The sequence below is a fragment of the Podarcis bocagei genome (assembly GCF_964188305.1).
Source record: "Podarcis bocagei genome assembly, chromosome: 10".
In the NCBI taxonomy this organism is placed as follows: domain Eukaryota; kingdom Metazoa; phylum Chordata; class Lepidosauria; order Squamata; family Lacertidae; genus Podarcis; species Podarcis bocagei.
The window spans coordinates 57,573,881-57,586,628 of NC_138135.1; the positions used below are offsets into that span (position 1 = coordinate 57,573,881).

General features: G+C 40.2%; 1 protein-coding gene across 4 annotated transcripts in view; it reads right to left on the reverse strand.

The window, feature by feature from the left end:
- TFEC (transcription factor EC) overlaps positions 1–12,748 on the reverse strand; it is a 129,790-nt gene that overhangs the window by 17,114 nt on the left and 99,928 nt on the right. For 2 of the 4 annotated variants that reach the window (XM_081211789.1, XM_081211788.1), the window contains exons 1-3: positions 11,678–11,955; positions 10,925–11,170; positions 9,632–9,727 (exon numbers count right to left, since the gene is read on the reverse strand). In XM_081211789.1, the coding sequence (XP_081067915.1) occupies positions 9,632–9,727; positions 10,925–11,170; positions 11,678–11,710 (375 nt within the window). In that variant the 5' untranslated portion in view covers positions 11,711–11,955. Of the gene's footprint in view, positions 1–9,631; positions 9,728–10,924; positions 11,171–11,677; positions 11,956–12,748 lie in introns of those variants that run through there. The other 2 variants (XM_081211790.1, XM_081211791.1) reach the window with 1 other exon arrangement.

The window sequence follows — 12,748 nt, forward strand, 5'->3', positions numbered from 1 at the left end:
CAGTTGCTTGCTCCATATAAACACAAAGATATGGGCAACTGGCAGTTCTTCCCAACTATTCTTCCTAATGGGATGTAGAATAAAAGTCTTTAGCTATCGCTGAACTGAAGCAACTACCACTACTTAAACTGTAACCAGCAAGTGCCAATTGGAAGCCTTGTGTGTCTTTATCCTGTCACTTCCAGAAAATTCTCATATCTTTTTATGTCTTCATAGAGATAGGTTTTAAAGAATGTTCAGAATTCTTATTCAAGAGCAAGCTGTGTTTAATATGTAGGATTTGAAAGCTAAGCACATTTCCAGCTTAAGCACCTTTATTTTATTCCTGAGTAGTAAGACAAAATGTATTCTTCTCATCATAATTTTCATATATATATATATATATATATATATATATATATATATATATATATATATTCTAGTTCTGTCGCCTTTCCGATCATTCTTTAACTGAATGGTGACAATTAAATTGACATGCACATTGTAGACTACACTGGCTTGCTATTTGCTTGAAATTGAAGTATCTACAGGATCCTTAATTGAAGATCTTAACAAAATAGATGATCTTCATAGTTATTTAGATTTCTTCCTCAATGTCCTCTGAGATGAATAAGCATCACCTACAAGTCTTTATACAAGCGAATCCTACCAGGTTTTGTTGGGGGGTGGGAATAGGAAATTACAGATATTAATAAAATTTGGGGGGGGGGTTGTGAATGAATAAAGAATATACCCAAAACATTTAAGCAGCTCAAATCTTTAATCCCCTTTCCACATGCATAGTGAGCATGTAAAATGAGGAGCAGGACTGTATGCATCAGCCCTAACGTCCATGTGGTCACAGAACATCTGAAAGAGGACTCTATGTGCACACCTATATGCAGTTGGGCTCCTTTCTGAGACACCACCAGGCAGAGTGGAGCTGGCAGATTCAATTGCATTTACTCTTTGGCTGTGTAAGTGCAGAGGAATGAGTAGACATAATGAGCTCTTAGTCAAGCCGCTGTGTGTCAAGTTTCAGTTTAGTTAATCTCTTCCTGTAACCATGGAATCTCCTAGCATAGTAAAAGTGCATCTCTTTTTTTCCCTTGTGGCACTTGAAGGGAGCTTCCAAACCATCACTATTTTCACATCTTCCGCCAGGTCTTCCAGACCTAGGAATCGCTCTCATTTTTGTGCAAACTGTGCAAATTTTGCGCAAACTGAAACACAGCTATCCTTTCAAATTTGCATTTATCTGAATTTTGCAATGCAGTTCTCCAACCGTTTTCCAAAAAAAGGGGGGGAGTGAGCATAAAAATGAAAATGGCAATGAAAATGGCACAAAAAGGCAATGTATTAGGTAGATTTGTTTACAAAAATGCAAACAGCATATAAAAATGTGCTTGTTGGGAGAAATTCACACTAAAATGCTGGTGGGATTTCATGAGGATTTTTGAACTGCAAATTGCTGCCGAATGTGGAGAACTGATGTTAAGATTGGAAACATGAGAAACTGAGAGGTCCAAAACTGACAGGTCCTACTTCTTATACAACTACTTGGTGGGGAGTCAATTTGCATCAGCACATAACTTGCAGATGCACCATCTTCTGCATTCTTACTTCTCATATCTCAAAGCTGATCTCATCCTCCGGCATATGAAAGGGTTCTGGGGCTGAGCTCTGGTGATCACCATCTCAAGCCAAGCCCAGCTGTAGAAAATTCTTTGTGTCAGTTCTAATCAGGCAGTCACTGCGGCAGGCCCACATCCTATTTATTTTAGGCCTTTAAAAAAAAAAAAGCAACACATACATATTGTCTGTTTTTAAAATGCAAAAAACAAAAGGAAAACCAGCTTCCTGGTTTGCACCAGAAAGGACCGACATCTGTGAAAAAGATGATATGCAAGCAAAGGGGCAGCAATTGAAAAAGATATATGAACTTAGAACACAGAACATGGGATGCATCAGACCAGTGGTCCATCTCGTAGTATTGTCAACATTGACTGGTAGTAGTGCAGACAGGAATCTTTTACAACCCTGATGGTAGTCTCACCACCCTCAGAAAGTCAGGTGGGGCATTGGCACAGGGAGTGCATTCTCTGCAGTAGCCCCTAAGCTAGGAAATTTCCTCCCCACAGAGGTGTGTTTGATATCTCCTGTCATTTTTGTTGTACGATGAAGATGCACCACTTGACCCTGGCCTTTGACACCTGAGATGTATATTTCAGAAGACATGCCCGTCTTCATTGACTGTGATTTTTAAAACCAATTTTAATGTTGTATTTTTAAACGGCTGCAACTGCATGATACAGGATTGGTAAAAATATCTGCTATTATTAACAAGAACAACCATATCTGAGCTCCAGATCTTAGACATAAAGTGTAGCTACTTTTCTTGATGCGGTATTATTCCTGAACTACTGCTAGAGTATGAGTTCCCCGTGCCATTCAAAAGGCAGATTAAAATAAGGAAAAAGACAAACAGATCAAGCATTCTTATTATGCAATCAAAATTCCACCTCTCTTACTTTAAGGATCAAAGCTAATATAAACTCAAGAATGTCACCATCTTCTAATTCGCCAAAGGCAGATCAGGGCACAAATTGAATCAAGCAATCCTCCGTCCAACCAAAACCAGCATGACAGATAACAAAAATATGTTCCACAACACGATAGTCAAGTACTCTGAACCGCTGAAGGCCAGAATATATTTATATAGCATGCACATGCCAACAAATACATTTAGAGAAACAGTACCTTTCAATTCAATGCATTTTGCGCTCTTCACTGTCTCAGTCACTATAGGCCAATATGCATCTCTCTCTGTCTTCATGCAACCGAATTGTAAATCATTTCACTCAGTGATGAGAACTGCACTAAATGATTAACGCAGCAAATGGTTAACTAGTCCCTGTTAGATGGTACAACTGCACTGAAGTATAACCGAAGCGCCAATAAGGGAAAGAAAATGCATTTACCCAGGGTAGGCTCTGTGAAAAGATTACTACAAAACCTTAATCATCACATAATAGTGTCTTAACATTTCATTTGAATGAAATATGGAGCTTCTCTAAACTTTAATTATGCCGATTAAGCCAAAGTAGCTGGAGATTATGATAAGAACATTGTTAACAATGATCTTCTTTTTATCCAAAGCTCGAGGTGTTGTGCAAGTTTCTGCATCTATCTATTTGGTTTACTTATGTATTTATTCTAACTCATCTAATGGGGGACCACGAGTTTCTGCATCTCCACTAGAATAGTGGTTAACACATCTAGGGATGGTAGATCTTGCCTCAGATATGCCTTGGTTATACCCAGACTGCAGTGTGGGGCTGCCTTTAAAGGTGATTCTGAAGCTTCAGTTGCTGCCTGGATGCTTGTGGGGGCAAGGCACTCAGACTGTGTTACTCCAATATTGTATCAGTTACCATGGTTGTCTATGCACTTCCTAGTTAAGTGCTGGTTTTGACTTTTTAAAACCTGGAAATGCTACTTGGTGGCTCCAGCCAAAGCAACCTGCCCAGGTTTTGAGATTAGCCACAGAGGCACAGCTCACAGATGCAGCAGTGAGCATGATTAGGTTGGTTGGAACATGAGACAGGGCCTATTTGGTGGTGACTCGGTGCCTAAGGAATTCCCTCTTCTGAACTATACATGTGGCCTCATCCCTATATCCTCTCTGAAAGGATGTGAGCCTGGATAGCTCGCTCAGTAGAGCATGACTCTTCATCCCAAGGTTGTGGGTTTGATCCCCAAGTTGGGTAATAGATTCCTGCATTGCAGGGGGTTGGACTAGATGACCCTTGTGGTCCCTCCCAACTCTATGATCCTATGATTCTAAATGGGCCCTAAATACACCCCCCCAAAAAAATCTGCCTTTGGTTAGGAAATTGTTTTTGGTTAAATAAACAAACAATGCAATGTTAAGAGCACTCTTCTCTCCTTCCAGTTAATATGGTTCACTATGGTCAAAATCGAACACAGATCCTCTTAATACAAGAATGCTCAGAGTCCAATGCTCAATCCATTATTTAAGTATGCTCCTTGACTGACTTGGTTAGGTAACAATTGCCCAAAAGTAGAACGTATTAAAAATCTTCAATTTAAACATCAGCCATATTGATTCATTTTAAACATAGCCACCACTGAGTTAATAAAGTTTAGGAGCTGCACTATTTTCATCTGTCAAGTGGATAGCTGAAATTAGAAGCATGTTCTCATTCATTTCCTAAATTAACTAAAATACAGTTTGTTCAATGTTTGTTTCATTTTCTTATCATTTGCTTTTTGGGTTTATTCAGTATAAGTAGCCAACACGGATTGGTTTAATCTTTGAAGTTGGCAGATGAACTAGAAAATATGCATTGCTTTTTGTCCTGTTAATGCACACTCGTCTTTTGCCACTGCTGCCGCTACTCACACAATGATATCAAAGCTATCAAAAGCTACTCAAAGGGGAAGCAGAGCTGTTTCTACCTGGCCATTTGGTCTAGCATTTCAAAACTGCTCACAAACAGAAGGGCTGAAAGACCATATGTAATTGTTAGTTTCAAGCATCACAAAGGACCTCGAGGATACCTAATTCTGAACTCTTAATTCTCTGTGGCTTAACTGCCCATCTGTGACGTATGTTACCTACACCTGCCTTTGTAAACTGCTGAACTTGATGATGCAGTAAACAGATGAGTGAAACAGATAGTATCTGAAGACCAGAGCCCTATTCAAGTGTTCTTCCTCTAGGGGTAGGCAGTTTCTCTCAGTTTCCCATTTTTCTAAAAATTGAGCTGGTTGTTTTTTAAGTCATTATGAAAATTCAGCACCATTTTAGTGCAATTTTCATTTTTGTACGCAATTTCATCCATATCTCTGCAAAACAACTTTTCATAATATAAAGCATGTTCATATGTTATTTCCCCTAATATATGTATTTCTAGGCATGCATTAACCCAAGTAAGTGCATCTTTGTACACACTGCTTGGCTTAATTTTGCACTGTATTGCAAAATCCGGAGAAGTGGAAATTTCAGTTTGCGTGCATCAGAATAAAATAGGTAGGTCTGTCTTTAGGTTCAAACTGAATTGAATTTACCCCCCCTTCCCTATAGTTTCAGCCACACAATTATATCCCGTGAGGAAAAGTACCCCCTTCATCACATCAGTGTCACCACTTCAGAGCCCTCCACACATTGAGGGCTGAATTTCTGAAGTGGAGAACCTCTTCTACTCTTGTAGGCTCCCCATTCATTTTTGGACCCTGGAAGATCAGACTTCTAAACCTTATGGAGAGCCTACCTTTGTAGAAAAGGCTATCTGCTGTTGAAGTTTAGACCTCAAAACATAAATGGCTGCAGGATTGGTAACAATGACTTGGTTAGCATGACACAGTAAGCCAAACCATGGGCTCCCCAAGACTGCAGAAATGTCTGGGATCCCAGAGTCTGCAGTCACTTTGCTCCATCGTGGCCCTTTTTAGTACCGTCCTGAGCTAAGCCATATTTGGCTTAATGTATCGTCTGAATCTAGGTTTGTGGTTAAGCTAGTCAGCTAGTACCTTGGTTTAGCTCAGCATGTGCAAAATCAAAAAGGATCAGGAGCAAAGTGACCGTAAGCTTTATCCCCAGAATCTGTACATTCATGTGGGCCTGGCTAAGCCATAGTTTGGTTTACCATGTTATGCGAACCAGACCAGTGACTTGTTGGAGAGTGTGTAGCCGGGGCCCATGCCTCCCACTCTCCCCCTTGCGTATTATGGGGGAATCCTGAAGAGGACTCAGAAGGACACTGAACAAACTAGATGGGCTAACACCACTGCCATGTTTTCATGATCTGGAAAAGCCCATAATAGAATAGGGGTCAGTAGCTGCTTAGTGACCACCATGTGGTTCATTTCTCCCCATTGGAACCAGACTGGAGTATATAATGATGACATGGCGTCTCAGTGCTAAGCTATCAATGACAAGTGTATACCCATCTCATTTCCAGCAGAAGACAGCTTTCTTGAAACCAGGACTGTCCTTTTCCTTATAGGATGGCAACAACTTCCCATCAGCCATTTCTTCAAAGTCTCTCTTCAAGCAGCTGAACTTTGTGTCAGATTTTTTGCTGTTTCCAAAGCAGTAGATCAAGAACCCCTTCCCATCAAACAATACAAGGAAACCTACCATTGCCCCTTTCATTATGGAATGGATTTCCTCTCCCAAGAGAAAATAAGTAGAGGTATTCCACTACAATGGTCCCCCATTTGGGAAGAGTCTTCTTCCCAATTTCATTAATGGAAGCAACTTTTTAAAAGGAGATGTTTCGGCATTCAAATTGGTACCCATCTCTTTGGGGGCAGCAAAAGAAATACCCACCCAAGGTATGGCATAACATGCCATTTCAGATCGCAGTACACACTGAACGTGTGGCACATGTTGTGAGAAACGTCTTCTTCTCTTTTAAAAGATTAACAAATCCCCTTTCCTCTCTTTTTTTTTGCCTTTCTTTTAAAGTACAGTGTGAATTGGTTAGGCCCATCACATTTCTATTTATAAGTGACTGGCAGCTCTAGAATAAAATCTGAGCACTCGAGCAAGGAATGCTTCCCTTTACAGCTTTCACCTACCTTTCAAAGGCTGAACGCTCAACAGGAAGGAAGGGAACAGCCTTCCTTTCGTTCCTACTAAATTACCATGGAATACACTTCAACGGCATATATTCACCAGCCTCTTCAGAAGGCATTTATAGAGGAGATAAGGAAATGGGCCGATCCAAGGACAAATGTGTAACACACAGTCTTCAGTGGCGTTTGCAAGGGCCGGGAACAATATGCACCACTCACACACATAATTAACAAAACTCTCTTCACCGACAGTAGACCACATGAAGCCCCTCACACCGGTAAATACCACAGAGCAGGGCATCTTGTCGCTTGGCGGACATAGATCTGGGTTTTATGAAATCTGAGAGTAGGTCTAGTTTTGGAACACAAAAATAGTTGCAGAATGTTATAGACACTGTGTGCGCCTAAATGTACACACAGGTGGCTGGTTAGTACCTGGACCCGTATTAACATATTCAAAGCAGGTTTGTGGTATAGACATTAGCCATATACATACATTCCCTCCATGTGTAGGGATAACTCACAGAGGGTGGAGTAGTGGTTTGTCCAGACCCTGCAAAATGTCCCCAGGGTATCAGCGGTTGTTTGAGTGCTGGCACTGCAAGCAGGGCTCCTGATCACATGGAATGCCTACAATGAAGTATACTTCCTGATATTTAGGAGCCCCCTTTGCAGACTTTCCATGGACAATATAGTGGCACATGATATTGAGGGTGGTGCCAGGAGACACAGCTCCATGCCATACGCCCCACATTATTATCATCATTTAAATTTATTAGTTGCTTTTTGCCACCGCAACTCAAAGCAGCTTACAATACTTTAAGCAAACACGTACATACATTAAAACTAGCAATACCTCAAGGACCGCCTCTTCCCATATGAACCTACCCGGACCTTGAGATCACCTTATGAGGCCCTCCTTCGTGTGTCCACTCCTCAAGAGGTCCAGAGGGTGGCAACATGAGAACAGGTCTTCTCTGCAATGGCTCCCCGTCTGTGGAATGCTCTCCCCAGGGAAGTTTGCCTGGCACCTTCATTATACTAGGCACCAGGTAAAAACGTTCCTTTTTAACCAGGCCTTTGGTTGATTAGATTGACATCCTATGCCCTTTTAAAAAGTGGGTGTTTGGGGGGGGCTATTGGGTTGTTGTTTTTATTTTGATTATTTTGTGGTTTTATATCTTGATTTTATTCTGTGAACTGCCCTGAGACCCCCAGGTATAGGGCAGTATATAAATTCAATCAATTTGTTGGGTCTCTGGAGCGTAATAAAGATTGTTGATGTAAATTCAATCAATCAATCAATCAATCAATCAATCAAAACCGAAGCATCCCAACAACACAAAAAAGCCATAGACTAAGGTGAAAATGTTGCTCTGCAGTGCTGGCAGATGACGAAACAACCAGCACATCATCGTAAAGTGCATGGTGCACTGTGTCTCTATGAGCTGCTCCATTCTGTCCTGTCTCTGCGCAGTTGGGTCCGCTAAATGCCCAGAACATTGTGAAGCTTGCTTTGGAAACTGGCATGACTTTAAATGCCATCTCCAATACAGTATCTTATATTAATTGCAACGATGTTCGTAGCAATTCATGAGAGGGGAGTTGGGACTGCCACAAATGAAGTCCGAAGTGCAAAATAGTTCCTTAGCAGTGATCGGTCCAGTATGTATGCAGCCCTCCTTGCAAGAGTCTCCTGAGCTGTGGGGGAGGCACATCTGATTCTATTCCATAGTCAGTCCTCTCTGCTCCTCTGTCCGAATTTCACAAGCTCCTTTTGGCAGGGTTTGCCAGCCAAGCCTTACCCCCTTTGTTCTTTAGGAAGAATTTCTAAGCTGAAGAGAAACGCCTCGTATTTATTTTGATCTGCACAGTAAGAAGGAATATTGATGGCTACCTGTTTTCACAGTAGTAAGTTGCTTGCTTGTCGCGGCCATTTCTCTTTGTGCAAATCTTGTTAGCGGAACCTGGAAATGCAATGCTGAGCCTCAAATATCAAGGTGACCTTTGAGACTTCCTTGGACTTTTAAGTACATCTAGTGTAAAATGTGCCTAGCAAAGACTTTTGCCGTGCTGTTGTCTTGTGCAGCCTTTTCCAGTTACCCAAGATAAGGCGCTGTTAATATTTAGTCTGGTCCTTTCCCAGCAAAGATGTACTCAGCTTTGAAGATCGTGGTAATCACTGATGAGAAACTGCTCATACAAATAGCACTAACTAGGGTGCAATTAGAAACCTGAGCCTGGGAGATCAGAACTGCAGGATCTCTGTGCATGTGCGGGCAGCCGGGAGAGGGGAAAGGAAATTGTGCTATCACTTTTATTGTTTATGAATTTTAATAATTTACATGCAATTGGTGGCATGAATTTTATAATTTGATCAGCTGGTTTCTTGAGCACATTTCATATGTTTTTGTGAATCAGCTTGGGAAAGGGGGGATGGTGGGGTTGGGGTTGAAAGCCAGCCTATAAATTTCAATAATAACATAATAAATAAAATGGTTAACTTAAAGGTATACACAGGGTTCTGTTCCATTCTTTTTGATGCTCGGCGACAATAGGTTCAACATTTTTTGAATGTTTGAAACTATTACTTAAGTAGAGAAACGCAGCTTATTTTGGCCTTACAACATTTTTCCATGTTTGAGGCAAATGTTAAATCAGTTGCTGAATATCAGGTTTGTTAGGCATCTATTACTTCTGGTATGTTCTTAAAAAGCATCTGAGCTTACTGAGTGTTAAAACATTTGATTATAATTTGTCAAGGAAATCAAGCTATATAATCAGTGTGTTGTAAGAAGGGAAACTTGAGTTCCTATCAGCAGAGATAGCCTATAACACAGACAGATATACACCTTTGTAACAAGATGGCATTCTATTGCTCATTCCATCATCCTGAAATTTGTCAGTGGAAAGGATAATTTTCTCAGATAGTTTTAAGCAAGAGAGGGAGGCAGAGAACAAATATCACCTTTGTGCAACAATGCATTACAGTTCTCAGTTGTATTCTTCATTAATTTTTTTTGAAAGGGAAGTGTCAATTACTTACAGTGCTTTGCAAGAGAAGCGGTGTTTCTGAGCAACCTATCCCTTCATCCTTAAAACTAGATTCCATGTTGATTATGTCATCGATAACGTCCTCCATCTAGTAAAAGAAGTTGTCAATGAATGCAAGAGGATGGTGAACGGAGGAACTTATTCTACAAATATTCACTTTTTTTAAAAAAAAGAACAAACACTAATCTTTTGATAGAATAATTCTCTTTGTGATCAGAATCGCTTTCAGAAGAGGCATACAAATGAAATGATGATGATAGCCAATACTGTTTGGCTGAATAGCATCATAACAGCATCTCATTTATAAATTGACCTATGATTAAGCTAGGATCACCCGTTTGTGACTAATTCAGTGGGGGAACGACAGCAAATAAGGAACAAAATGGTGCAGAAGATGAGCATGCAGGGGAAAGGATAACTGTGAATAAAAGTATCCTCACATTCAAAGCATTTTGGAAATATTTATGTCCTTCCAAAATTAATACTTTGGGACCAACCCCCCCCCCCCCAAATGAGAGCCCTACAACTGAAGCAAACTCATACTGGGGGAAGGTAAATTTTCAATGGCAATGCAAGTCACATAAATGAGGAAGGCAACATATACATAGGACTTTAAATTCACAGTCTGAAATGATTCCAAGATTGAGAAAGGGGTGGTTTCTAGTAGCAGCCCAGAATGTAGCTATGCATGCAGAATATGAGCTCTATTTGCTATTTATATGCATATATCATGTAAAAACTCTGCAGTCCTTATTTACTGGAACAAGGGGCTGCTATAAAATCCTACATTTTGTAATTAACAATGGCAGGTTTGAATCCAAACTTAGGTCTTAGTTTGTCATAAAACTGGGTCTGCAGCCTTATTGGAGGCTATTCAAACTGCCTGCACAGTCAGTTTTGGGTTTGGGAAACCCATTCCTTCAGGTCTGCTCTAAGCATGACTAAATCTGGCTCCAACCTGTGCAAATTTGGGAGGTTTTGTTTAGTCCCGAGACTTTATGTTGAATTAATCACCCCTTAATACATCAGAGAGCAAACATCTCTTTAAGCAATGCTTACGTGATTATAAAAGGACCGTTGACAATGGTGCAAATCCACTGTGATGACATGGAATTTCATGCATAAGCCTCCAGATCTCACTCAACAAATGTAGTTTAACGTAGGCATATTTAGGTGTAGCAATGCTGAACAAATGGGAGACCTTTCCCCCATCTTGTAAGCTCCATCTAATTTGGCAAACCAACATTCAAGAGGCCTTAGACTATTTCACAGCTCTATGACATACCGCATTTTCTTGTTCTCCTCCAAGACTTAATAACTTGGTCACTGGACTCCCAGGAGTGCTGATGTTGGTCGGAGGCATATGCCCACTCCTTAATATGGGCATAGCTGCTGAAGAATGGATTGAATGGGAATGAGATGACAGGCTTTGGCTAGACAGCTTCGCATCCAGCGTTAGGTACTGCTTCACTTGATGCCTCTGAGTTTGCTGAACGTGATACCTAGATGGATTGTCCAAGTGGGTCTGGACCTATGGAAGAAAAGAAAATGATGAAGTACAATTTCTCTTAGATTAGGCTCGAGGACCTTTAATAATACAGTTGTGAGCAACTAAATTGCAGGTCATGGAAACTGGCTGACACTGTGACCTACAAGCTATACAAGATCTATGTCCGCTAAGTTATACAGAAGCATGGTAGTTTATCTGGACAATGCTACTTCCATAAACAGAGAACCCCAGCCTTCAAGAAATCCATTCAATCTTCTCTGCTCCCCAAATTAATTATACAGTTAATTCTCCAGCCACAGAAACAATCATCTCAGGAAAGAATGCAATTTCAAGAACACAGAGTAACTTCAGCATACCTTTGAACATTTTTTTTACACCAAGTTTGAGTTGAAACCCATGCCTAATGTGTACAAAGATCACTGCATAATCTGCCAATAGAGACTTCCATTAGATACAAACTACATCATTGCTCTTCATTAGCAAAATGAGAAACAGCACCCAAACTAGCACTTATTTTCAATAGCTCACCTGATAGTAAGAGCAATCTGTCAGATGAGGCATTTTTAAGTTCGGCACTATCAAATAATCCAAAAACAGTGCAGTAGATTATCCCTGACCAACCTCAAGCAATGTGGTATTCTCGATGCTCCTGTTAAGGACTGATAAAGCTTTCAAGCGGCCAGAGAGACCTTATAAATTAAGTGGTCATGCCCAAATCATCTAATTGTGTCAGAGCAGGCCATCCTTTGATTGTGCTGATTGACAGCCACTACTTCAAACAACTCCCATCTCAGATCCTTGCCACATTCCTACAATTTACCCACTACAGGGATACTGAGTACACAAATATGTACTGTCACATTCACCCTCTGGCTTCCTTGCAATATTATAGTATGACTAATGACAAATTTCATCTAATAGGTTTTCTTCAAATGACCCTTAAGACTTAAAAAACAGTGTTGCAGCTCTCGTTTTGTTTTCTTTCCACTTAAACAATCACAGTTCAAAACATGTGTGCTTATATTCCACAAATTTTGTAAAAGGCAAAAGATTTATACGATCTTAAAAGAATTGCATAAGAGTATACATTTTTATACACATCATAATGTTTTGGAATTAATTGTAGCGTACAATTCTACTTCCATTCTAAATTAGCCAAAAGTTATTTCAACCAAATTAATTTTCAAGGAAATTTGATTCAAAGGATCAGTCCCAGGCACCCATTGCTGTCACCACAGTACATTATTTATGTATCTTGTCCATCTTGCTATTCTTACTTTCAGTCATTACCAAACATTATAATTTATAAACAAGGTTAACCTAATCTTGTCTGAAATGCCTTTAGTGAGTCTTCCCAAGTCCTTTATCCCCTAATCTTTATTCCATGAATCCTCCACAGCAAAAATAAAAGTATGTCCACTTATGGCATAGAAAACAAGTTTGCAAGCCTTATCTAAGATTACACTGTTTCTCAATCAAACCAAAATTGACACTGGTCTCAACCCAACCAGTCCTATACATGTATACCCATAAGTAAGCCCCACTGAATTTGGAGGGATTTACTTCCAGGAAAGTGTATATAGGACTGCAGCCTTGACT